General features: G+C 38.1%; 1 protein-coding gene across 2 annotated transcripts in view; it reads left to right on the top strand.

The window, feature by feature from the left end:
- Window positions 1-26,607, top strand: part of GTF2E2 (general transcription factor IIE subunit 2) — an 80,989-nt gene that overhangs the window by 44,857 nt on the left and 9,525 nt on the right. For both annotated transcript variants that reach the window (XM_061134501.1, XM_061134502.1), the window contains 3 exons: window positions 6,315-6,422; window positions 7,969-8,151; window positions 12,755-12,848. In XM_061134501.1, the coding sequence (XP_060990484.1) occupies window positions 6,315-6,422; window positions 7,969-8,151; window positions 12,755-12,848 (385 nt within the window). The remainder of the gene's footprint in view (window positions 1-6,314; window positions 6,423-7,968; window positions 8,152-12,754; window positions 12,849-26,607) is intronic.

Below are 26,607 nucleotides of genomic sequence, written 5' to 3'. Positions count from 1 at the left end.
CCCTTGAAGTGAAACTGTTAGTCGTTCAGTCATGTCAGCTCTTTGCTATCCCATGGACTGTAGCTCGCCACGATCCTCTTATCCATGGAATTCTCCAGGGAAGAATACTGGAGTGGGTTGCCATTCCCTTCTCCAGGGGATCTTTCTGACCCAGGGATTGAACCTGAGTCTCCTGCATATGCCGACAGATTCTTTAAGATTTGAGCCACCAGAGAACCCTTACCAGCAACTAAATTGTTTATGGTCTCCATAGTTTTGCTTTTTCAGAATGCCAAATAATTAATATGTTGTTTTTCAGTCACTAAGTCGTGTCTGACTCTTTGACCCCATGAACTGCACCACGTCAGGCTTCCCTGTCCTTCACTATCCCTGAGTTTGCTCAAACTCATGTCCGTTGAGTCAGTGATGCCATCCAACCATCTCATCCTCTTATCGCCCCCATCTCTTACCCTCAATCGTTCCCAGTATCAGAGTCTCTTCCAGTGAGTTGGCTGTTTGCATCAGGTGGCCAAAGTATTGGAGCTTCAGCATCAGTCTTTCCAGTGAGTATTCAGGGTTGGCTTACTTTAGGATTGATTGATTTGATCTCCTTGCTGTCCAAGGGACTCTCGTGTCTTCTCCAGCACCACAGTTTGAAAGCATCAGTTCTTGGACACTCAGCCTTCTTTATAGTCTTTCATATCTGTACATGACTACTGGAAAAGCCGTAGCTTTGGCTCTATGCACCTTTGTGGGCAAAGTGATGTCTCTGCTTTTTAATACACTATCTAGGTTTGTCATAGCTTTTCTTCCAAGGAGCAAATGTCTTTTAATTTCATGGCTGCAGTCACTGTCCACAGTGATTTTGGAACCCAAGAAATGAAGTCTGTCACTATTTCCACTTTTTCCTCACCTATTTGCCATGAAGTGATGGGACCAGATGCCATGATTGTATTTTTTTCAATGTTGAGTTTTAAGCTAGCCTTTTCACTCTCCTTTTTCACCTTCATCAAGAAGCTCTTTAATTCCTCTTCACTTTCTGCCTTTAGTGTGGTATCATCTGCATATCTGAGGTTATTGATATTTCTCCTGGCAGTCTTGATTCCAGCTTGTGCTTCATCCAGCCTGGCATTTCCCATGATGTACTCTGCATATAAGTTAAATAAACAAGGTGACAATATACAGCCTTGACATACACTTTTCCCAATTTTTAAAAAATTTATTTTAAATGAAACAAAGAGGAATATTTTTAATGATAAAAGTACAAAGAATATAGACATCTTAAACCATTAGACACCTTAACAACAAAAAATAGATACATAAAGCAAAAATCAGATGAAATGTAAGGGAAAACAAAAAATATGTAATTGTCATGAGACATTAACATTTCTCTGAGAGTATTTTATCAAGTGCATAAAAAATAAGAATAGGAGCATCTTGAATGATGGCATTAATGATTTAAATACAATAGATATTAATTTATATTAATCTGTCCTACACAAATATATTTAAAATTTTGAATGTCATACATTTTTATTAGGTCTCCATAGGGCATTTTAGAAAAACTGGCAAAAAGATAAACATCACTAAATTTCAGAAAGTAGAATTCTTTTGTGTGTGTGATTTAGCTATACACATGTTATTTTTTAAATTATCTTCCATTATAAATTATTACAAGATATTGACTACAGTTCCCTGTGTTACACAGTAAAAACCTTTGTTGCATATCTTTTTTTTCAATTAGAAATTGAGCTTTCTATTTATATTAAGTCAAGCACGTGGAATCAAAATGTCATAAATTTTTTAGGCAAAAATTCATAAGTTTTCTAAATACATGTATTATACATATTATGTATATATATGTATGCAAAAGCTTTTCTACTATGCCTGATAAAGAACATCAAAAGAAAAAAAAGAAGTGATGAAGAAATTGGAAAACATAAACTAAATTAAATGTGAACACTGAATATGTGATAGAAAAAGTGAAACAACCTAGATAAAAGTAAAAGATCCTCATATAGTTCAATTATTTTTCAACATGGCTGCTCCTTAGAAACATATCTGGAGTTCTGGCAAAAAAAAGCAATCCCTGGGCATTTGTATTGTTTCAGAAAATCAATAGCCAGACAAAAAGATAATTACAATTGCAAGCCATACTGGGAACATGATTAACCTAACAATATGAAATAATTACATACAGTTCGGGGGATCAAGCAGAGTAATGTGGTAAGTGGAAGTGCATACATGCACGTGTTTTCTTCTGCTCAGCCGGTCTGTGTCTTTTGGTTGGTGCATTTAATCCATTTACATTTAAAATAATTATTGATATGTATGATCCGATTACCATTTTCTTAACTGTTTGGGGTTTATTTTCTTTATGTAAAATTTCTCCTTCTCTTGTTTTCTGTCTAGAGAAGTCCTTTTAGCATTTGTTGTAAAGCTGGTTTGGTGGTGCTGAATTCTCTTAACTTTTGCTTGTCTGAAAAGCTTTTGATTTCTCCATCAAATCTGAAAGAGAGCCTTGCTGGGTAGAGTATTCTTGGTTATAGGTTCTTTCCTTTCATCACTTCAAATATATCTTGCCATTCCCTTCTGACTTGTAGAGATTGTGTTGAGAAATCAGCTGATAGATAGCATGATGGGAGTTCCCTTGTATGTTATTTGTCGTTTTTCCCTTTATCTCTATCTTTAATTTTTGTCAGCTTGATCATCATGTGTCTCTGTGTGTTCCTCCTTGAGTTTATTCTTCCTGCGACTCTCTGTGCTTCCTGGACTTGTTAATTATTTCCTTTCCCATGTTAGGGAAGTTTTCAGCTATTATTTCTTCATATATTTTCTCAGGTCCTTTCTGTCTCTCCTCTCCTGCTGGGAACCCTATAATGTGAATGTTCGTTTGTTTAATGTTGTCCCAAAGGTGTCTTAGGCTGTCTTCATTTCTTTTCATTCTTTTTTTCTATATTCTGTGGCAGTGATTTCCACCATTCTGTCCTCCAGGTATTTTATCCGTGCTTCTGCCTCAGTTGTTCTGCTATGGATTCTGTCTGATGTATTATTCACCTCTGTTTGTTCTTTAGTTCTTGCAGGTCTTTGGTAAACGTTTCTTCCTTCTTCTCAATCTTTGCCTCCATTCTTTTTCAGAGATCCTGAATCATCTTCACTATGATTATTCTGAATTCTTTTTCTGGAAGATTGCCTATCTAAACTTCATTTAGTAGTTTTTCTGGGTTTTTTTCTTGTCCCTTCATCTAGGAGTTACCTTTGCTTTTTCATGATGGTTAACTTTCTGTAATGTGGTTTTGTTTTACTTGCAGTGGGATTGTGGTTCTACTTGCTTCTTTTGTCTGGCCTCTGATGAAGGAGGTTAAGAGGCTTGTGCAAGCTTCCTGATGGGAGGGACTGGTGGTGGGGAAAAATTGCGTCTTGCTGTTGTGGGCAGGGCCTTGCTGACTAAAGTTCAGTCACTCAGTTGCGTCCGACTCTTTGCGACCCCATGGACTGCAGCATGCCAGGCCTCCCTGTCCATCACCAACTCCCAGATCCTCCTCAAACTCTTGTCCATCAAGTTGGTGATGCCATCCAACCATCTCATCCTCTGTCATCCCCTTCTCCTCCCGCCTTCAGTCTTTCCCAGCATCAGGGTCTTTCCCAGTGAGTCAGCTCTTTGCATCAGGTGGCCAAAGTATTGGAGTTTCAGCTTCAGCATCAGTCCTTTTAATGAATATTCAGGACTGATTTCCTTCAGGATTGACTGGTTTGATCTCCTTGCAGTCCAGGGGGCTCTCAAGAGTCTTTTCCAACACCACAGTTCAAAAGCATCAATTCTTCGGTGCTCAGCTTTCTTTATAGTCCAACTCTCACATCCATACATGACTACTGGAAAAACCATAGCCTTGACTAGATGGACCTTTGTTGGCAAAGTAATGTCTCTGCTTTTTAATATGCTAAGTTGGTCATAACTTTTCTTCAAAGAAGTGTCTTTTTATTTCATGGCTGCAGTCCCCATCTGCAGTGCTGAGTAAAACTTGACTCCAATTATCTGCTGAAGGGTAGGGTTGTGCTCCCTCCCTAGTAGTTGTTTGGCCTGAGGCGACCCAGCCCGGGGTCTGTGAGCTCTATGGTCCAGTTAAGGGCGACCTCCAAGAGAGTGTACACCAAAGGGGACCTTCCCAGACAGCTGCTGCCAGTCCCCCTGTCCCTGTGGTGAGCCGCTGACTCAGGCCTCCACAGGAGGCTCTCTGACACTAGCAGGTGGGTTTGGTTCAGTTTCTTGTGGAGTCACTGTTCCCTTTCCTCTGAGTCTTGATGTATGCAGAGTTTTGTTTGTGTCCTTCAAGGCTGGAGTCTCTGTTTCCCCTAGTCCTGTGGAAGAATTAGAATCAAAAATCCTGCTGACTTTGAAGGTCAGATTCCCTGGGGATTCCTAGTTGCTTTGTCGGGCCCCCAGGCTGGGAATCCTGATGTGGTTTCAGACCTTCACAACAGTGGGGGAACTGCTTTTCTATTATTGTTCTCCAGTTTGTGGGTCACCCACCTGGTGGATGTGGGATTTGATTTTATCCTGTTTGTGTCCCTACTGCCGTCTCACTGTGGCTTCTTTGTCTTTGGACATGGGGTATCTTTCTTCGGTAGTTTCCAGAATCCTGTTGATGGCTGTTCAGCAGCTAGTTTTGATTTTGGTGTTCTTGCAGCAGAGGAGCGCACGTCCTTCTGTGCTGCCATCTTGAACCAGAAGTCCTCCTTTCCCAATTTTGAGCCAGTTTGTTGTCCCATATCCAGTTCTGACTGTTGCTTCTTGACCTGCCTACAGATTTCTCAGGTAAGGTGGTCTGGTATTCCCATCTCTCTTAGAAATTTCCACAGTTTGTTGTGATTCACACTGTCAAAGACTTTAGCGTAGTTGATGAAGCAGATGTTTTTTGGAATTCCCTTGCTTTTTCTGTAATCCAACAGGTGCTGGCAGTTTGATCTCTGGCTTCCCTGTGTTTTCTAAATCCAGCTTGTACATCTGGGAGTTCTTGGTACATGTACTGTTGAAGCCTAGCATGAAAGATTTTGAGCATTACCTTGCTAGCATGTGAAGTGAGCACAATTGTGCTGTAGTTTGAGCATTCTTTGGGATTAGAATGAAAACTGACCTTTTCCACTCCTGTGGCCACTGCTGAGTTTTCCAAACTTGCTGGCATATTGAGTGCGGCGCTTTCATAGCATCATCTTTTAGAATTTGAAATAGCTCAGCTGAAATTCCATCACCTCCACTAGCTTTGTCGAAATACTTCCTAAGGCCCACTTGACTTCGCATTCCAGGATGTCTGGCTCTAGGTAAGTGACCACACCATTGTGGTTTTCTGTGTCATTAAGAGCTTCTTTATATAGTTCATGATGTACTCTGCACATACCATCTCCATTTCCATCAGCAAAGACTGAGAGTCCTGTCCCTCCACATCCTCACCAGTATTTGGTATCAACACATTTTTCATAATAGTTTGTATTGGACATGTTTGCAAATTACATTGTGAACATCTGCATTTTCTCTTTTTAACATCTGTATAGTAGCATCCATATGGTGTAATTGAATCAGACCTCTTTTGATGGGCCCTTGTTGTTCAGTCACTCTGTCATGTCCAACTCTTTGCGACCCCATGGAGTGCAGCACGCCAGGCTTCCCTCTCCTTCACTATCTCTTGAGGTTTGCTCAAACTCAGGTCAATTGATGGCCACTTGAGTTGTTTCTAATATTTTCCTTTTATAAAGGATGCTGCAGGTAACCTTGTTGCTTTTCTATGTTGTAGTTCTTCTAGGGTAAATGCTCCGAAGTGGATTTGCTGGATCAAGGGTTTCAGTGCATTTCTGTTGCCAAATTCTCTTCCAAGGAATCGTATCAATTTGCACTGTTTACCAGTGGTGTGTTAGAGGGCGTTTCCTTATAGCCTTACCAGTTGACTTGTCAAATAAGGATTTTTGCCAGAGTAATAGATGAGCAGTATCTTAGTGGAAGCTGAGTATCTTTTCCTCCGTTGATGGTCATTAGCATTTCTTTTTTTGTGATTTGTATGTTCCTATTTTTGGGTCCTTTTCTTGTTAGCTTTTTGGAACTGTTGAAGTATTAGGAAGATTAACTTTTTGTGATAAGAATTGTAAATATTTTTTCTCATTTTATTGTTTGATTTTGTGTAGATTCAAGTTTGAACTCAGTTCTGATTTTATAGTCCATTCTTTTCATCACTATAACTGTACCAGTCTACATTCTACATTCCTGAAAAGATTCATTTACCCTATTATTTAATGCATCTGGCATTTTAAAATTGTCTTCAAATAGCAATTTCTTTCTTCAATAGACACGGCATCAGCGAGGAGATACACATCCCCTTACTTTAGAAGAAATTTTGGATGAAACACAACATTTAGATATTGGACTCAAGCAGAAGCAATGGCTAATGAGTGAGGTAAGAATAGTCTTAAATTATTGTAAAAAATTTTTTACTGTAAGTAGGGTTTTCATATACTGAAATCTGATAAGTTTTTTCTTAAAAGAATTGGTATAGGGTTTTTTTTTTTTTTTACATACACATTTTGGGATTGATTTGTTTTCATATATTCTGTGTATCTATTTTAAAAGGTCAGAGACAGTAGCATTAAAGTTGTAAAGAAGTCAGTCACTACTAATTTTTAAGTTTTTACAGAATAATTGATGCTTATTTTGAATTGCTAAATTTGTAATGTGTGTATTGGCAGATTGTATTATTTCTGTGTTTTGGGACATTTAAAACATGAAGTAGCGCAGGGAAAGCAAGAGACTTTGTTAAGAAACGTATTTGTTGTACTGCTGCTGCTATTTCGAGTTGACAGTGATGTTCCTGCCTCTGGCAAGTCACTTGGAAAAATAACCACGAATATTTTGTATATATACACACAGCACTGGAAGAAGACGAACCTCAAAACAATCAGTGGCTGTGTTAATTTGGAAATGAGTAGCACTTTAAAATAAAAATTGAGATGTTTGTCTCTTTTCTGGCTAAGTATGGAATGACAATTCAGTAAAGCAACTTTCTAAGACCAGTGCTGATTTTTAAAGGTGAAATGTAAAGTTCCTAAAATAGAATTCAGTTTATTTTACCAAGCAAGATAGTCTTGATTTTCATAATGTAAAATGAAGTAGTTAGGCAGTATCATTGTAGTTCATTATGTTAGTGATATACAAATGGTGGTGATCCACATTTTTGATGCTTTTCCTAATTTTGAAATTTCATGGACTACTGACGTTAGGTAAAGGTTATTTTAATTACTGTTCTGTCCTCATTTCTTCTTTCTGTTTTTTTATCCTTTCACGGTCAGGCTGGCAGCTGTAGAAGAAAATGGTTGCTCTTTCTTGAAGAGCTTTCCTTCTGGTATTAGCAATACAACAGGACTGACTGGGGACATAATTATATTCAGAAATTTCTGTATTCCTTCTCAGTTTCAGTCTCAACTGACTTATAGGTAATTTCGTATCTGTACCACTCTGGTCCTCTTCAAGTCCTTCCACAGCTGCTGGTGCCCTCTGATACCATGTGGGCAGGCTGATTTTTGATATGTTCATCCCAGGGGAGTGTTTCTCACATTATAATCCCGATATGTGATACTTTGAGGGTGGGTAGGCAGTGGCTATTGATGTTAATAGGTGTGTTTTTTATTCTCACCTCTTTTGTCTTCTGAAAGAATATAGGTACATTTTCTTCAAAGCAGTTCTAATAAACTGGTTTCTTTCTTATCCAGAGATTCTATGTAAATAATAAAGTTCTTTTTTTTTTTTAAATAAAAAGTGAGCACCATGCTGATCTCTGCATGTTTTTTTGTATCCTGTTGATAGCCTGTTTTTTCGATCTGTTGATATCCACAAGATATTTAATTTGCCTCTGTATTAGGTATTGTTTTTTTAATATTAGTAGAATTAAATAATGTATGTATGATATTTCCTTTTGTTAATATATTGAAATTGTGTCACTGTTACAGGCACTAGTCAATAATCCCAAAATTGAAGTAATAGATGGAAAGTATGCCTTTAAGCCCAAGTACAACTTGAAAGATAAGAAGGCTCTACTTAGGCTCTTAGATCAACATGACCAGCGCGGCTTAGGAGGAATTCTTTTAGAAGACATCGAGGAAGGACTGCCCAATTCCCAGAAAGCTGTCAAGGTAACCTCTCTTTTGTTTCTATACCTTAATATAACTTGATAATGTCTTTTGGCTTTAAAAAAAAATCAAGATTTAAAAAAAGTTACTTTAAAATCTTCTCCATCAGTTGAAGATTTGAAATTTGTGTTTTGTGCTACAGAACAGAATAGGGCATAGTCATTTTTGTGTAGCTTTGACATCTTTCTCGTGTTGTTGTGTATAATTGATTCTTCAAAATGTGTCTGGAAAGATTTCCTCAATGGCATAAGTGTTTTTCTTTTTCTGATGATTAGTAATGTTAAGCATCTTTTGCATGCACCTCTTGACCACCTGTGTGTCTTGTTTGGAAAAATGTCTGTTCAAATCCTCTGCCCATTTTTTAATTGAGTGGGTATTTTTTTTTTTTGCTGTTGAGTTCCATGAGTTTATGTATTTTGGGTATTAACACCTTATCAGATGCATTTTCTGCAAATATTTTCTCCCATTGATTAGGTTGCCTTTTCATTTTGTTGATGTTTCTTTTGCTGTGCAGAAACTTTTGAGTATGATGTCTCAGTTGTTTATTTTTGCTTTTGTTGCCTTTGCTTTTAATGTTCAATCTGAAAAACTGCCAAAGTGAATGTCACAGAGCTTACTGCCTGTGTTTTCTTCCATGATTCTTATGGTTTCAAGTCTTAGATTCAGGTCTTTAATCCATTTTAAGATAATTTTTGCTTATGGTATAAATTAGTGGTCCAATTTCTCTCTTTTGAATGTGGCTGTCCCGTTTTCACAGAACCATTTATTGAAGAGACTGTCCTTTCCTTGTTGTATAGTCTTAGCACTTTCGTCACGAACTAATTCACCAGAGAGGCACAGGTTTATTTCTGGATTCTCTGTTCTGTCCCATTGATCTGCATGTTTCTTTTTATGTCAGTGCCATACTGTGTCAGTAATTTTCCTTTGTGATATTGGGAGTGTGATGCCTCCAGATTTGTTGTTCTTTCTCAAGATTGCTTTGGCTTGGATAGGATCTTTTGTGATTCCAAATAAATTTTAGCACTGTTCTAGTTCTGTGAAAAATCCCATTGAAATTTTGAAAAGGACTGCATTGACTCTTTATATTCCTTTGGGTGGTAATAGATATTTTACCAGTATTAGCTCTTCCAATTCATGAGCACAGAATATGTCCATTTTTTGAGTCTTCTTCAGTTTCTTTCATCATTGTCTTATAATTTTCAGTGTAGGGATTATTTATCTTGGTGAAATTTATTTCTAAGTACCTAATTCTTTTTGATGTAGTTGTAAGTGGGATTGTTAATTTCTTTCTGATAGTTGTTAATTTATAGAAACTCAAATTTTTTGTATATTGGTTTTGTATTGTGCAGCTTTACTGATTTCATTATTCTAATAGCTTTTTGGTGAAGTCTTTAGGGAGGTATATAAAATATAGTCTGTAAAAAGTGATATTTTACTTCTTTCCAATTTGTATGCCTTTTATTTCTTTTCCTTGTCTGACTGCTCTGGTTAGGACTTCACACTACTCTGAATAAAAGTGGCAAGAGTAGGTATCCTTGTCTGGCTCCTGATTCAGAGGCAGTGCTTTCAGCTTTCAACTGTTGATTTTGATGTAAACTGTGGGCTTGTCATATATGGCCTTCATTATGTTGAGATATGTTACCTTGGCATCCATCTTGTGGAGCATTATGGTCAGTGTATTTTGAATTTTGCCAGATGCTTTTTCTACACCTACTGAGATGAGCATGCGACTTTAATCTTTCATTTTGTTAATGTGCTGTATCATGATTGGTTTGCAGATACTGAGCCATCCTTGAATACCTGGAGTAAATCCACTTGATTGTGGTGTGTGATTATGCTAATGTATTGTTGAATCTGGTGTGTTAGTCTTTGTTGATTTTTGCATCTGTGTTCATCAGGGATGTTGGCCTGCAGTTTACTTTTCTTGTTGCATATTTGTCTCATTTTGGTATCAGGGTAGTGCTGGCCTCACAGCATGAATTTGATGCATCGCTTCAGGTTTTGGGGAGAGTTTGAGAAGGATTGATACTCTTCTTTAAATGTTTGGTAGAATTCACTAGTGCAGTTGTTCTGGACTTTTGATGGGAGATTTTTGATTACTTATTCTATTAATTATTGATCTGTTCAGAATTCCTATTTCATTATGGTTCAGTCTTGATAGTTTATACGTTTGTAGAAATTTATTCATTTCCTCTAGGTTTTCCAATTTTGGCATATGTATCATACTAGTCTCTTATGATTTTTTCTATTCTGTAATATTAGTTGTGACACCTATTTCATTTCCAATTTAAAAAAAAATCTGTTTTTAATTGGAAGATAATTGCTTTACAATATTGTGATGGTTTCTGCCATATGTCAACATGAATCTCATATCTGATTTAATATATTTGAGTCTTCTTGCTTTTTTTTCTTGGTTAGTTAAGCTAAAGTTTTGTCAGTTTTATTTATTTTTTCAAGGAATCAGCTTATAGTTTCATTAATCTTTTCTATTGTCTTTTTTAGTCTCTCAAATTTATTTCCACTCTAATCTTTGTTAGTTTCTCCCTTCTACTAACTTTGGGCTTCATTTGTTCTTTTTCTAGTTTCTTGAGGTGTAAGTTTAGGTTTTTTTTAGATTTTTCTGGTTTTTTAATGTAGGCATTTATAACTGAATTTCCTCTTAGAATTGCTATTTTTTTAACCTCTCATAAGTTTTGGCACATTGTATTTCCATTTTCATTTTTTCAAGGTGTTTTAAAAATTTCTTCTTTGACCCAGCAATTAGCAGCATACAGTAAGTCCCCTACATACCAACTTTCAAGTAGTAAACTTTCAAAAAGCCAAATGTGTGTTTCTATGTTCAATCACATAAGACACGGGTGAAATTATAGCTTTTCCTCCATCTCCTGTTGCTGACGATCCTTCAGCTCTGCTATCTCCTACCTCCTCTCCCTCCTCCAGCCAGTAGCTCTTCTTGCCTGTTGACTTGATGCCAGCCCTGGCATGCCAGCTTTTGTACGCTACTACTGTACTTTTCATGAAACTGTACTGTAAGGTTAAAAATGTTTTGTTTTTTGTTTTCTATGTATTATTTGTATGAAAGGTATTATAAATCTATTACAGTACAATATTGTATAACCTGTTTTGTTAGTTGGGTATCTAGGCTAGCTAGCTTTGTTGGACTTAACAAGTTGGACTTAGGAATGTGCTCTCAGAACAGAACTTGTTCATATGTAGTGGACTTATTCTGTTGTTATTTGTGAATCCTCTAGCTTTCTTCTTGTAATTGAGTTTTAGTTTTATATACCATTGTGGTCAGAAAAGGTGCTTGATGTGATTTGTTAAGGCTTGTTTTGTGCCTTATCATATTAACTATTCTGGAGAATGTCAAGTGGGCACTTGAGAATAGTATAGATTCTTTCTGTTGCCTTTGGATGAAATGTTCTTTACATATCTGTTAAGTGTGTGGTTCACACGTTGATGCCTAAAGTGTTATGCGCTCAGTCATGTCTGACTCTTTGCAACCCCATGGACTGTAGCCTGCCAGGCTCCTCTGTCCATGGAATTCTCCAGGCAAGAATACTGGAGTGGGTAGCCATTCCCCTTCTCCAGGGGATCTTCCTGACCCGGGGATCAGACCCAGGGAATCTTCCTGACCCGGGGATCAGACCCAGGGAATCTTCCTGACCCGGGGATCAGACCCAGGGAATCTTCCTGACCCGGGGATCAGACCCAAGGGATCTTCCTGACCTAGGGATCAGACCCGGGGATCAGGCCCGGGGATCAGACCTGGGTCTCTCACATTGCAGGCAGGTTCTTTACTGTCAGCGCCACCAGGGAAGCCCTTGTTGATGCCTAAGGTTGAGATTATTCATCTGTGATGTCATCTAAAGGCTCAGAGTTTGAGACTTTATTTCTGTGATGAATTTTACCATCATCATCATAGTCCAGAGTATTATCAGACTTTTTTCATTCTTACTCTCATTAATTAATAATAATGAAATATGTCAATTTTCTTGTCCTTGCTAGAGTAGTGAGTGAAAAATTTGATTGTCAGTTGTGTTCAGTCAAAACTAAAAGACAACAAAAACTACTCAAGTCCTTTATTTTTTTCTGTAAAGCTGATGCAGTATTTTGGGCAGTGCAGCAAGAAAACTGAAGGATGGCTATTTATCTCATAGTCACACACAGTTTATATGATTTAATCATTCTCCCATTATCTTACTGTTCTAGCTTTTCAAAGCATGACTGGAAATAATTGATGGATAATGATGAGTAAGTAACAAAATATTTCAAGGACAAGCAAGAACATTGAGATCCATGGTTTTTTCCCCACAGATTAATGAGTTCACTAGACCAAGTTGTAATTGTCACATAGATTGAATTTTGTTCTAATATTTAAAACAGTTTTTCTTGTTTTTGTACTGTGAAGGATCTCTAAAAGTTTCAAAACATTAATCCTTAAAAGTCGAACTGCTCAAGAAAGAAACTTTAGAATTAAAATTTGGTCTAGTGGACCCTAATGGTATACTGAGAGTGAAAGAAACTGGAAATCCTCTGTTGTTTAAAAAAAAATCTTGAGTGATGTAATTTGGAGTTAACTGAAAACTTTTTCTTTATCTTTAAGGCTTTAGGGGACCAGATATTATTTGTAAACCGTCCTGATAAGAAGAAAATTCTTTTCTTCAATGATAAGAGCTGTCAGTTTTCTGTGGATGAAGGTGAGCCTTCCTTTCTACTTTCTTTAATTTGCAGACATGTTACAAATTTAGGATGATGGAATTCATACTGTTTATAATACAATTATATCTTAAATGGTATAATATTGCTTTTTTAGCATTATCATCTCTTAGAGCTAACAACTTTATATGTCTAATGTATTTCTTGCAATACAATTTGAAATATGTAATTTGAAAGATTTTAGGTTAATTGTACTCATAACAGTTAGTAATTTCTTGTTCTCACACTTCAGCTGTACCAAACCAGGAGTTTATTTCTGTTTTACAAATACTACTTCATATCTTGGTATGAAAGCTTGATCCATGATGGGGGAAAAAAATACTAACTTTTTGTGGAGACTGTTTTCTTAAATAACTTATGAGTTTTTGATTATCCAGTTGGATAAGAAAGGAGATTAATGTTTTTCTGGCAGTTGTAGAGTTGGATGCTAATAAGCTCTATGCTGTCTTCTAAATGCATGATACTTATATTTTGGATTTTAGTTTCAAATATTTCATCAATATTTTCAAGTAAAATAGAAGTTAAAGAGTTTAGTTTTGAGAAATTTCTAGACAAGTAGATATTCCCATTTAAGCAAATATCTTTTACTCTAAATTTATATTAACTTTGAAGTTTTATTGAAAGGCAAAAAAAATTGAACATTTTAATTATAAAATTTCAAAAGTAATTCAAACTCCAGCAAAGTATTTTAACAGTATAGAAAGACTCAGAGTGCAATAGAGATATAGACTCTGAACAGTGAAACTGTTGCTGTCTCAGTTTGGTAATCATACTGACTCTTTTTATGACATTAAATAAAGGAGATTCTATTGAACGAATAATTTTGTAAAAGAAATGCATTTACAGATCTTGTTTCTGGAGAGCCCTGTGTTGATTATGATTTATAATTTGTGCAGTAACTCCAGGTTTTTCTTTTATGTGTTATCTATCTGTGGATATTCAGTCTTGTGGTGCTGTAATTTCATCAACCTAAAGTTACTTAGATGACCATGATTTTAAAACACTTATTTATTTTTGACTGTTCTGCATCCTCATTGCTATGCGTGGGCTTCCAGTTGTGGCGAGTGGGGCCACTATCTTAAGTTGCCGCGTGAGGGCTTCTTACTACTGTGGCTTCTCTTGTCGTGGAGCACGAGGCCTAGGGCACGTGGGCTCAGTAGTTGCAGCTCACAGATTCCAGAGAGCAGGCCCAGTAGTTGCGGCACATGGGCTCAGATGTCCCAAGGCACATGGGATCTTCCTTCCCTGACTAAAGATTGAACTGGTGTCCCTTGCATTGCAAGGCGGATTCTTTACCCCTGGGCTAGGGAAGCCCTGATTTTGATTTTTTGTAGGAAATAGAATGTTGTATTTTTGTGAGAATCCTCATCAAGAGTGCCTTGTATACAGTTGGTTCTCTTATTGATGTTTGTTAATTAAGTGAAAATTTGCAAAGTATTACAGCTCTTCTATAATGCCATTTCTCTGAATAAGCTTCCTGTATGTAAGCAAGGTAGTAGTCAACTCCTCCTGTGTATTGTAGTGATAGGTGCTCGTTTAAGAAAGATTCAGCCGAGCAATTTTTGTTTTGCCTCTGTCTCTTTTACTTGGAGTTTTGCTGTTATGTTAATTGTCAGATTGAGTTCTTCCTATTGAAAACCATAAAAATGGACTTGATCTTTTAAGTCCTTCTGAGTTTAAATAAACAACTGATTCCTTAAGCATAATTAATCCATTTGAAAAAGAATTTTCGTAGTCTTAAACTTACCACTGGTACCACATTTTCAAATAGTAAGAAAGATACAATAAAAACCAGATGTACTTTTCCTTTCTCTGGTTCCAGTGCCTTTTTTTTATGGCAAGTAACTTAACTGGTTTTACTTTAGATTCTTCTGGTGGTTTTTCCTGCATTGCTAAATAATATGTTTATACTGTTATTTATATTTAACTTGAAATATTGTCTAATGACTTGCTGTCCATCAGTCACTGTGTCGTGTCCGACTCTGCAACCCCATGAACTGCAGCACGCCAGGCTTCCCTGTCCTTCACTGCCTCCTTCAGTTTGCTCAAACTCATGTCCATTGAGTCAGTGATGCCATTCAACCATCTCATCCTCTTTTGCCCACTTCTCCTCTTCCTCCCAGCATCAAGGTCTTTTTCAATGAGTTGTTTCTTTGCATCAGGTGGCCAAAGTTTTGGAGCTTCAGCATTGGTCCTTCCAATGAGTATTCAGGACTGATCCCCTTTAGGATTGACTGGTTGGATCTCCTTGCAATCTAAGGGACTCTTGAGAGTCTTCTCCAACACCACAGTTCAAAAGCATCAATTCTTTGGCACTCAGCTTTCTTCATGGTTCAATTCTCACATCCATACGTGACAACTGGAAAAACCATAGCTTTTACTGTACGGACCTTTGTCTGCAAAGTGATGTCTCTGTTTTTTAATACACTGTCTAGAGTTTTCATAGGTTTTTTCCCAATAAGCAAGCGTCTTTTAATTTTGTGGCTGTGGTTATCATTGGCAGTGATTTTAGAGCCCAAGAGAATGAAATTTGACACTTTTTCCCCATCAGTTTGCCATGAAGTGATGGGACCGGATGCCATAATCTTTGTTTTTTGAATGTTGAATTTTAAGCCAGCTTTTTCACTCTCGTCTTTGACCTTCATCAAGAGGTTCTTTAGTTCCTCTTCGTTTTCTGCCACTGGAGTGATATCATCTGCATATCTGAGGTTGTTGATATTTCTCCTGGCAGTCTTGATTCCATCTTGTAAGTCATCCAGCCCAGCATTTCATATGGTGTACTCTGCATATAAGTTAAATAAGCAGGCTGACAGTACACAGCCTTGATGTACTCATTTCCCAATTTTGAACCAGTTCCATGTTTGGTTCTAAATGTTGCTTCTTGTCCTGCATACAGGTTTCTTAGGAGGCAGATAAGATGGTGTGGTATTCACATCTCTTCAAGAATATTCTAGTTTGTTGTGATCCATGCAGCCAAAGGCTTTGGCATAGTCAGTGAAGCAGAAGTAGATTTTTTAAAAAACTCCCGTTGCTTATTCAACGATCTAGTGTATGTTGGCAATTTGATCTCTGGTTCCTCTGCCTTTTCTAAATCCAGCTTGTACATCTGGATATTCTTGGTTCATGTATTGCTGAAGCCTGGCTTGAGAGATTCTGAGCATAATCTTGGTAGCATGTGAAATGAGTGCAATTGTGCTGTAATTTGAGCATTCTTTGGCATTGCTTTTCTTTGGAGTTGAAATGAAAACTTATCTTTCCCAGTCTTGAGGCCTCTGCTCTGGGTTTTCCAAATTTGTTGGCATATTGAGTGCAGCACTTTAACAACACCATCTTTTAGGATTTGAAATAGCTCAGCTGGAATTCCATCACCTCCAGTAACTTTTTCATAGCAATGCTTCCTAAGGCCCACTTGACTTTGAACTGCAGGATGTCTGGCTCTAGGTGAGTGATCACATAATTGTGGTTATCTGGGTTATTAAGAGCTTTTTTGTACAGTTCTGTGTATTCTTGCCACCTCTTCTTAATCTCTTCTGCTTCTGTTAGGTCTGTACCGTTTTTGTCCTTTATTGTACCCATCTTTGCATGAAATGTTGCCTTGGTATCTCTAATTTTCTAAAAGAGATCTCTAATCTTTTCCATTCTGTTGTTTTTCTCTACTTCTTTGCATTGTTCACTTAAGGTTTTCCTGTCTCTCCTTGTTTTACTCTGGGACTCTGCATTCATTTGGGTCTATCTTTCCCTTTCTCCTTTGCCTTTTGCTTCTCTCCATTTCTCAGGTATTTATAATGCTTCCTCAACCACTTTGCCTTCTTGCATTTCTTTTTTGCTTTCGATGGATTTGGTCACCACCTCCTATACAATATTACGAACCTCCGTCCATAGTTCTTCAGACACTCTGTCTACCATTCCATAGTTCTTCAGACACTCTGTCTACCATATCTAGTCCCTTGAATCTATTTGACACCTCTCCTGTATAATCATAAGAAATTTGATTTAGGGCATCTGAATGGCCTCATGTTTTTCTCTACTTTCTTCATTTTGGGCTTGAATTTTACAATAAGGAACTGGTGATTTGAACCACAGTAAGCTCTTATTTTTGCTGACTGTATAGATCTTCTCCATCTTCAGCTGCAAAGAATATATATAATCGGTCCGAATTCAGTACTAACTATCTGGTGATGTCCACAGCAGTCCTCTGTTGTTTTGTTGCAAGAGGATGTTTTCTATGACCGATGCATTCTATTGGCAAAGCTCGGTCAGCCTTTGCCCTGCTTTATTTTGGACTCCAAGGACAAACTTGTCTGTTACTCCAGGTATTCTCTTGACTTCCTACTTTTGCATTCCAGTCTCATATGATCAAAAGGATATCCGTTTTGCTGTTAGTTCTAGGAGGTTTTGTAGATCTTTATAGAACCGTTCAACTTCATCTTCTTTGGCATTAGTGGTTGGGGTGTAGACTTGGATTACCGTGATATTGAATGGTCTGCCTTCAGGACAAACCGAGAGCATTCTGTCATTTTTGAGACTGCAACCAAGTTCTGCGTTTTGGATTCTTTCTTTGACTCTGAGGGCTACACCATTCCTTCTAAGGGATTCTTGTCCACAGTAGTAGATATAATGGTCATCTGAATTAAATCTGCCTCTCCCCGCCCATTTTAGTTCACTGATTCCTAAAATGTCCATATTCACTCTTGCTATCTCCTGTTTGACCACATCCAACTTTGAACAACATGAACTTTCTCAGAGAGAACATGTAGTATTAATTCTGCTCTCTAGATGGCGGCATAGTGTAGCGTATCTGTTCTGGAACTGGATGTTTAAGGTGAAGCAAGTGTTTGATTTGGGGGCTTCCCTGGTAGCTCAGCTGATAAAGAATCCACCTGCATTGCAGGAGACCCTGGTTTGATTCCTGGGTCAGGAAAATCCACTGGAGAAGGGTAAGGCTACCCACTGTAGTATTCTTGAGCTTCCCTTGTGGCTCAGATGGTGAAGAATTCATCTGCAATGTGAGAGAGACCTGGGCTCGATCCCTGGGTCGGGAAGATTCCCTGGAGGAGGGCATGGCAACCCACTCCAGTATTCTTGCTTGGAAAATCACCATGGACCGAGGAGCCTGGCAGGCTACAGTCCATGGGTCGCAAAGGGTGGGGACACAACTGAGCAACTAATAAGCACAGCAAGTGTTTGATAGGAGAAAGATTGCAGTGGTTCTGAGAAAAGCCTGAATGTGTTTGTATTGCTTCTGGTGGTAGCCTGTCATGACATGTGTGTAGCAAGCAGGTATTTTATGATAAAATTGTTGCGTAGTGCATGCTGTGTGTGGAATTCAGAGGAAAATTCAGATTTAGTGATTAACAGTGCCAGAAAATGCAAGCAACTAGCCATTATTCAAATAACAGTGGTGCTGTTTCTCTTTTGTGACGTTTTAGAGTTTTGTTGCCCTAGAATTCCATTTTATTGGGAACCCATTTTCCACCTGCTCCTTTTTGACAGGGTTTTTTCCTACTTTAAACAGTTTCTAAATAAAATTCTGTATGTCAAGAGAAAAAATGAGCCTGACGCTGTAGGGTTTCTTGATCGTATTTCACTGGAGAAATTGTAGGGCGCGCACTTAGACTTTAGTAGTAGCCATCACCCTAGTCCTTCTATTGGATTCTGACTTTTCTGTCTTTGTGTGTGCTTTCTCTGGATACTGTTGTTTTAACTTTGCTCAGCCTTTTCCTGTTTTGTACCTTTTACCTAGAGTTCTGCTCCCTAGTGTTAACCTGTTTTCATTTGCAGTGTTTTATGGCCTCTACTGGCTTAAACTCTTCCCATCGCCTCATTATTTGTCTGTAAAGGCAAAATAAGGATTTTCACTCTCCCCCACAGATACTGTGTGCCTGTTAGATATATTCCTGGATATAAGTTCTGTGAAATTTTCCAGTTTATTTTCTCTGTACGGCAGGTATTCTGTGATGCTGTGTGACTATTTAGTATTCCATTTTATAGATGTGTCTGATTGATAGATGTGCTTTCAAACAATGTTGCTGAAGCAAATATTCTTAACAACCCTTATACAGTGGGATACGTATATGTATTTTAATGAAATACATATAATTTAGGAAGCTATTAGGAAGATAAACAGTAAATTATTTTTGTATCTTTTAAGATCATTACTGCCATTGGTGAAATACATTACTGGATTTCTCAGTATTGAACCATCCTTTTAGTCCTAGAATAATTCTTGTTTGGTTTATGTATTTGTGTGTTCTTTTTTTGTTGTTGTTTTCTTACTAATGTATTTAAGGATTTTTGCTTTTTTCTTTTGCGTGTGTTCTTTCAGTTTGGTATGGGTATAATGCTGCATTCAGAGGAGGGAAGAAGAGTTTCTCCTCCCTCCCCTGCCCTTCCTCTTTACGTTTCTTTAGGAGAATATTGGATTACTTAACGATCTTTTGAAAGCATACACCCGTGAATGTATCTAGCATGCTTTTTTAGACATTCATTATATCCTTCTTTAAGTATTCTATCTTTTGAATCAATTTTGGTAATTTGTCTTTTTCTTCAAAATCAATAATTTTAAATTCTAAAATTTAAAACCATATAATTTGTAGTGTTTAGCCTTAGGAATTGTTTATTGCCTGTTATTTTCCCTTGTTATTGCTAACTTCTGGCGTTTGGGCTTTCTCCCTTATTTCTTTAACTGTTGGTTCACCTGTTTTACTTTTGTTGCTGTTGTGTTTTGTTGAAAATATCAGATCATCCTTTACATACTGATTTTTTGACATCTTGATATGAGAAATGACTGAACAAATGTTAACATTTCCTGTTGCTTTTATATTTTTTGTTAATTTAGCCAGTATCTCCAATAGTTAACTGCTTTATATGGTTTCCTGCAATTTTCAGTTTATAAATATTCTTGACAGTCATAGTTTAAGGATTGTATCATAGCTATTATTCAGTATCCCTCTTGGTCATATTTAATGTTATTTTACTTGAACTCTAGCTTTATATCCTGTTATGTCTAATCTGTTGCCTTTGAAAGAAAATTTTGAGATAGTTTTGCTTATTCCTCTTACTTTGTACCTGTGTTCTTTTGTTTTAGATACTTCCTTTGTAGATGGCATATAGTTAGTCTTAAGTTTCTGAACCAGTTGTGAGTGTCATTTTGTATTCACCATTTTTGTTATCTAATGTATCCCCACCATTATTGATTTGGAAATTGTATAATTTATTTTTGGTTATTAATATATAAAGTATTTCTCCTTACATCTTTAAGTAGTTTGCTTATTCTTGGTATCAGTTTATCAACTTCATTCTCTTTTTACTCTCTACTTGATACATTACAAGAGTTTTGTTACAGTCTGTTATCATTTATTCATGAATCCATTTATTCAACAAATACTGATTTCCTATTGCATTCTGTGGTCATTTTGCTAATGTAGGAGGTACAGTGGTGAACAACATAGGATAGTTTTAGCCTTCGTGGAGCTTGCTTATATTCTGAAGGGGAAAATAGATGATATCACACAAACTAAAAAGTGATTGCAGAGTGTATCAAATGCTAGGAAGGAATTAAATGAGGTGTGTGCTGAGCTAGTAAAATAATATGAAGGGTAGAGCTCAGGAAAGACCAGTGTGGGAGAAAAAGATGAAGAATGAGCTGGAGCCAGCCCGGTGAAGTATTAGGACAGTGCCCACATGTGCAGTTGTGCGGGGAGAGGTCTTTCAGGTAGAGAACAGCAAACGCTGGGGGAATGACTGATTTCTTTTGTTAACCTGGTGGTTTTTAATTATTTAATCAGATTCAGTGGACTGTTTTTTATACAGACTAGAATATAAATGAAGTATTTGTTTACATTTTTATGTAGAATTATGTAGAACTAACCACTAAATGTTATAGCTACAGGTGAACTAATGTATGATTCGTTTGATTCAATAAATGTGTGATTCATTCATTTATGAAAATACTATTCATAATTGGTATTTTCCTGAAGTGATAAAAATTCTTGGTAAAGTTCTAAAAAAAATTCATACAAAGTGTAGCTTTTCTGTGATATACAAAGGTTAATCATAGCATATTCATATACATTATGCACTGTATGTTCCTAGAAAATCAAGTGTGTACTTAGCCAGTGTAAGAAATACTTTATATACGTAAACCAGAGTTGGGTTCTAGCTCAGTTTATTATTTTGTTGTTCATTCGCCAAGTCGTGTCCAACTCTTTATAATCCCGTGGGCTGCAGCATGCCAGGCTTCCCTGTCCCTCACCATCTCTGAGTTTATCCAAGTTCATGTCTGTTGAATCGGTGATGCCATCTAACTATCTCACCCTCTGTCACCTTCTCCTTCTGTCTTTGCCAGCATCAAGATCTTGTCCATTGAGTCAGCTGTTAGAATCAGGTGGCTAAAGTATTGGAGCTTCAGCTCAGTCCTTCCGAAGAGTATTCAAGGATGATTTCCCTTAAGATTGAACTGGTTTGATCTTGCTGTCCGTGGGACTCTCAAGAGTCTTCTCCAGCACCACAGTTTGAAAGCATCAGTTCTTCGGTGCTCTGCTTTCTTTACTGTTCAGCTCTTACTTCTGTACATGACTACTGGAAAAACCATAGGCTTTGACTATGCGGACCTTTGTTGGCAAAGAGATGTCTTTGCTTTTTAACACACTGTCATAGCTTTTGTTTGTCATAGCTTTGCTGGCAGGAAGCAACAGTCTTCTAATTTCATGACTGCAGTCACCATCCGCAGTGATTTTAGAGCTCAAGAAGAGGAAATCTGTCACTGCTTCCACCTTTCTCCCTCCTATTTGCCATGAAGTGTGCCATGATCAGGATGCCATGATCTTAGTTTTTTAATATTGAGTTCTAAGCTGACTTGTTCACACTCCTCTTTCACCCTCATTAAGAAGCTCTTTAGTTCCTCTTTGCTTTCTGCCATTAGAGTGGTATCATCTTTTGTTAGTTATTAGTGGTATTACCAGTTTATTATAAAGTGATATTTATCATTAATCTGTACACTTTTTACTAAAGACGGTTGGGAGGAAGCAGTATTTTTCAGCGTTGGCAGTGTTACCATTTGGAGCGGGATACTTTTTTGGGGGTCACGGCTGTCACAATGCATTGTGGGATGACTAGCAGCATCCCAGGCTGCTTTCGGTGCCAGTAGCAGACTTTCCCCCCAGTGTGAGTCCCAAAAATGTATCCAGACATTACCAGCGATTCCCTGGGGAGTGGAATTGCCCAGGTTGAGAGTTGTATTAGAGGTATAGTTTACGTTTATAAAACAGAAATGCTGCAATATGTTGTCTTCAAGCTTCTTCAGCATATTCAGTGATAGCAAAGATAGCAGAGTGAGTAAGATTTCTGTCCTTGAGCCCAGGCAGGAGGAGGAATAACACAGGTACATATATGTTACAGCATGTCACTATGGTGTTCATACAGTGCTGTGGAGACCCTGGGGTCACAGCCTCCCACAGGGATTTCAGGGGTAAGATGCCCGTTAGCTGGAAGTGTTGGTGTTGCCTAAATCACTGAATTTTAAAAACTGAGGTTTTCCGTTATTGACTTACATTATGTGTTTCCAGAGAAGATCTATTGAAAAGCGAGGCGTATCTTAACACCAGTCTTTTTCACTGTCCATCTGTCTCTTCTGAATGTTTTGTCTTAATTGTGCTGATGGAGTTATTTGTTTTCGCCCACTAGGTGGCAGACTTAGCTGTAGAGAGGACATCTTGAGTGAAAAAGCTTTCCTTCCAGTCTCACTGAAGACTCACCCTTCATTCATTCTGTGATAGAAGCAGATGTCTAAAAATGAGCTATAGCATAAGTGAGGAGCGAGTCTGTTGTGTGGTAATTTAAAACATTAAATTAAAGATAAGTGAACCCAGGGTAGTTGAACCTTGGTATGTGTTTTGTTTCATAGAGGTGCTTATTTCCTTAAGTCAGAATCTTACTCATTTAGCGGCAGTATGAATGCAGAGGTCAAGAAGGTGGGCTGAGTAGTTGATCTGTCGGTGTAAATCTTGGCTCTCCTGCTTACTAGCGTAGACAAGATGCTTAACCCCTCTCTGTCTGAGATTTCTTATCTTTTGGGTTGGCCAAAAAGTTTGTTTGGGTTTTCTGCAAGATGCTATGGAAAAACTTGAATGATCTTTTCAGCAAGTCCAGTATAAAACAGGAATAATGGTGTCTGTTCATCTGTGGTCCTTATGAGGTTTAAATGAGTAAATATAAATAAAAATGCTTAGAGCTTGGAATGGAATCTGACCATAATAATAGTAGTAGAATAATAGTAACATCAGGTTGGCTACTATTAGTAGCATTAAAAATATAAAATAGTACCAAAATACTTGGTGGTTTAGTCTTAACTCAGTGAATCTGTGGCTTGGCAGTTGGTTAGTGAAGTGAGTGAAAGTCGCTCAGTCGTGTCTGACTCTTTGCGACCCCATGGACTATATAGTTTATGGAATTCTCCAGGTCAAAATACTGGAGTGGGTAGCCTTTCCCTTCTCCAGCGGATCCTCCCACCCCAGGTCTCCTGCATTGCAGGCGGATTCTTTACCAACTGAGCCACAAGGGAGGTCCAAGAATACTGGAGTGAGTAGCCTATCCCTTTTCCAGTGGATCTTCCTGACCCAGGAATTGAAGCAGGTCTCCTGCATTGCAGGCGAATTCTTTACCACCTGAGCTATACAGACAGCAAAGAAACCAAGTCAGTTTATCAGTTAGTTGGAGTTGCTGATCTGTGGCAGTGAGGTAATGTTAGGTGGTGTTCCTTGGAGGAAGTCCGATGACAATCTGGTTGTTCCTCCCAGTTGCCAGTAAATTGTTCTTTTCTGCCTGGAGGCTTCAGCAATTTCAACTTTATCCTTAGAATCCAGGACTCCTTCCAGTGGCTAGCCACTCTCCCTGGGGCCCTGATACTTAGTTCATTTTCTAATAGCTATATGGTATTCCAGATACGACCATACTTCACAACACTTTCTCTGATGCTCCACAGAGAGAAATTTAATTTTTTGCTATACGCTATTATAAGCTTTATAAATAATGCTCAATCCTTGTACATAAATATATTGTATGTACACTTTGCCTAGTTATCTTATTTTGTTTTCTTAAAATATAGTTGATGGGACAAAAGGCATACTTGAAAAACTTTCGATAGCCTACCTAATGCCCAACCTATTTTGGGGGACCAGTTTTTATGCAGAGGTTTCCATTTCTTAACCTTCACCAATACTGGATGTTTTTAGTTGACTCTGCCAGCCTCACAGAACATAAAGATTATCTTGATTTTAATTTTTCTTTTCTTGCAGTGATTTTAATAAAATCTACACCAGTTTATTTATTTTTTGTACCTATGACAGAAAACCTGAGCATTTTCTGTCCCTACATACATTAAAAAGTAATTAAATTTGGAATCCTGTGAGATTCTGTCTCTATTTTAGGCCCTGCCTTCCCATGTTCATTTTAAGTATTTATGCAGCTGTAATACATTTACATAGTAGATGTATTATTTAAATATGCAATAGCACTGAGCTAAGGAAAGCCAAGGATTAAAGTAGAAATGTCTTATTGAAGCAAAGACATTGAAGGGTTTTTATTCAGGTATTTTCCTCTGAATACAGCTCAAGTGATGTTTCTTTTAATAAAAGGAAGTAGTTACATTTTGTTTTAATGTGCTTTCAGTTCTGTTGTACTTTGAAAAATGCATATATAGCATTGTATGTTCTTTTCGGTGGTACGTTAACCAAGATTGGCTTTCCCGACCATTGCTGTCATTGTGTCTCTGTCGTGTCGTGAGTGCCCTGAAGTACGTAAGCTCTGTACGTGTCAGGTAGAAAGTAAAAGTAGTTTGTCTTCAAGGAACAGAAATTTTGCAATCCTGGCAACACAGAGGCTTGGTAAAAAGTGAACTGAATGAAATTTAACGCTGGGTGAAAAGTGTTTTTATTGTATGTATTTTTTCTCCTTTTTTTGTACAGAGAAGTTTACAGTATAGCTGTTACACAGTTATGTATTACTTATTCTAAATAAGTGAATGCAGTTTGTACATGTTGATAGTTAGAATTTAGCAAGTCATGTTTAAAATATCAAAACTGTTCTTGTGTGTGTGTGTGATATAATTCCTTCAGCAGCTATGGTAAAGTTGGCATGTAAAATCCCAGTTATGATACACATTTGAAAACAATTTTGTGTGCTTTCTTGGAATTATATGTTTTTATTGCTGAGGTGGAAGTTTAAAGTTATTTTCTCTCATATATACCTGTTGTGATCAGACCTAGTCGTGGTAGTCACATTGTTTTTCAAGTTTGGCTAAAAAGTAGATAGTTGGGACTTACAGCTTTCACTTAGAGTGGAGGAAGCACGGTTCCCACTCTTGCAACAACAACAAACCCTAGACAGCTACAAATTTATAGTTTCTTGACTCCATCAGGGGACTTCCGTGATAGCTCAGTTGGTAAAGAATCCGCCTGCAATGCAGGAGACCCCAGTTCGATTCCTGGGTCAGGAAGATCCCCTGGAGAAGGGGTAGGCTGTACCCACCCCAGTATTCTTGGGCTTCCCTTGTGGCTCGGCTGGTAAAGGATGCGCCTGCGATGCGGGAGAGCTGGGTTTGATCCCTGGGTTGGGAAGCTCCCCTGGAGAAGGGAATGGCTACCCAGTCCAGTATTCTGGCCTGGAGAATTTGATGGACTGTATAGTCAATGGGGTTGCAGAGAGTCAGACACGACTGAGCGACTCTGACTGCATCAGAGAGCTGAGGTGCAGGGCAGCCACCTAACCTGAAATTGAAGGACAGACAGACACCAAGAAAAGATGGGCTACAAATTGTACACTTGTACACTTGGGACAGAGAACATGAATACTGGTGAGAAGAATTCAGTTTTAAAATGTTTTAAAATGTTTAATGAACTGCTAAAGGCTGAGTGTGGGCTAACAAGAGACTATCGATCACTTAGGGCTGCAGACACGTGGGAGCTGACATCCACTCACGGCACTTCTCCACAGACTTCCCTGGATTGCTTACAAAGCAGAGGCTAGGGTGGGGGAACTGGCCCCGCTGGGCAGGTCTGGAGAAGGGGACAGTGGACGCTTCAGAAAAGACATGAAGTCTTCTCCTCCCTCCCTGTCTTCTGTGAGACAAAAGTCTTAAACTTTGGTGAGAAGAAAAGAAAGAGAAACCTTCTGTCTAGGGGAAAGGCAGGAGTATATGCTGGGCCTGGAACTCGGCAGAGAGGACAAGGCAGGAACACCGAGGAGGCCCCGTTTCAAATACGGTGGTACACAGGGCTTGTCTGAGGCTTGGTCAGAGTGTCAGAACTCCCGCCCCGGGCTGATAGATGCGCAGTAACAGGTAGCAGTGGAATTCTGTGAGAGCTGCAAGAGCGTGAGGCTGCCAGGCCATCCAGGGTTATAGCATTAAGGGGAAACCTAATAGAGCAGGTTGAGCAGACACTGAGGAAAAACCCTCTGGCAGAGCAGTCTCTCCCTGAATGTAGGTATGACTGGAGGAATTTGGAGCCTCTGGTGCATTATGGGTAACCATAGCAGCAATAGATTTCTAACCAAGTTCATGTTCTCATCACAGACTGCCTCAACCTCCACACGCTGAAGGCCTAGCAGAAGGAAAGGCGTGCCCAAATCCTGGCACAAAACTGTTAACCTCAGTCTCAGCTGTTCTCTAGAGGATATTCTGCTATCAAAAAATTATGAGGCATAAAAAGAAGCAAGGAAAAACAAAACGCTTTTGAGAGAAGA

This window comes from Dama dama, chromosome 32 (assembly GCF_033118175.1).
Source record: "Dama dama isolate Ldn47 chromosome 32, ASM3311817v1, whole genome shotgun sequence".
Taxonomy (NCBI): Eukaryota; Metazoa; Chordata; class Mammalia; order Artiodactyla; family Cervidae; genus Dama; species Dama dama.
Note: the sequence above shows the minus strand (reverse complement) of the source record. Positions and strands in the feature narration are given on the sequence as shown.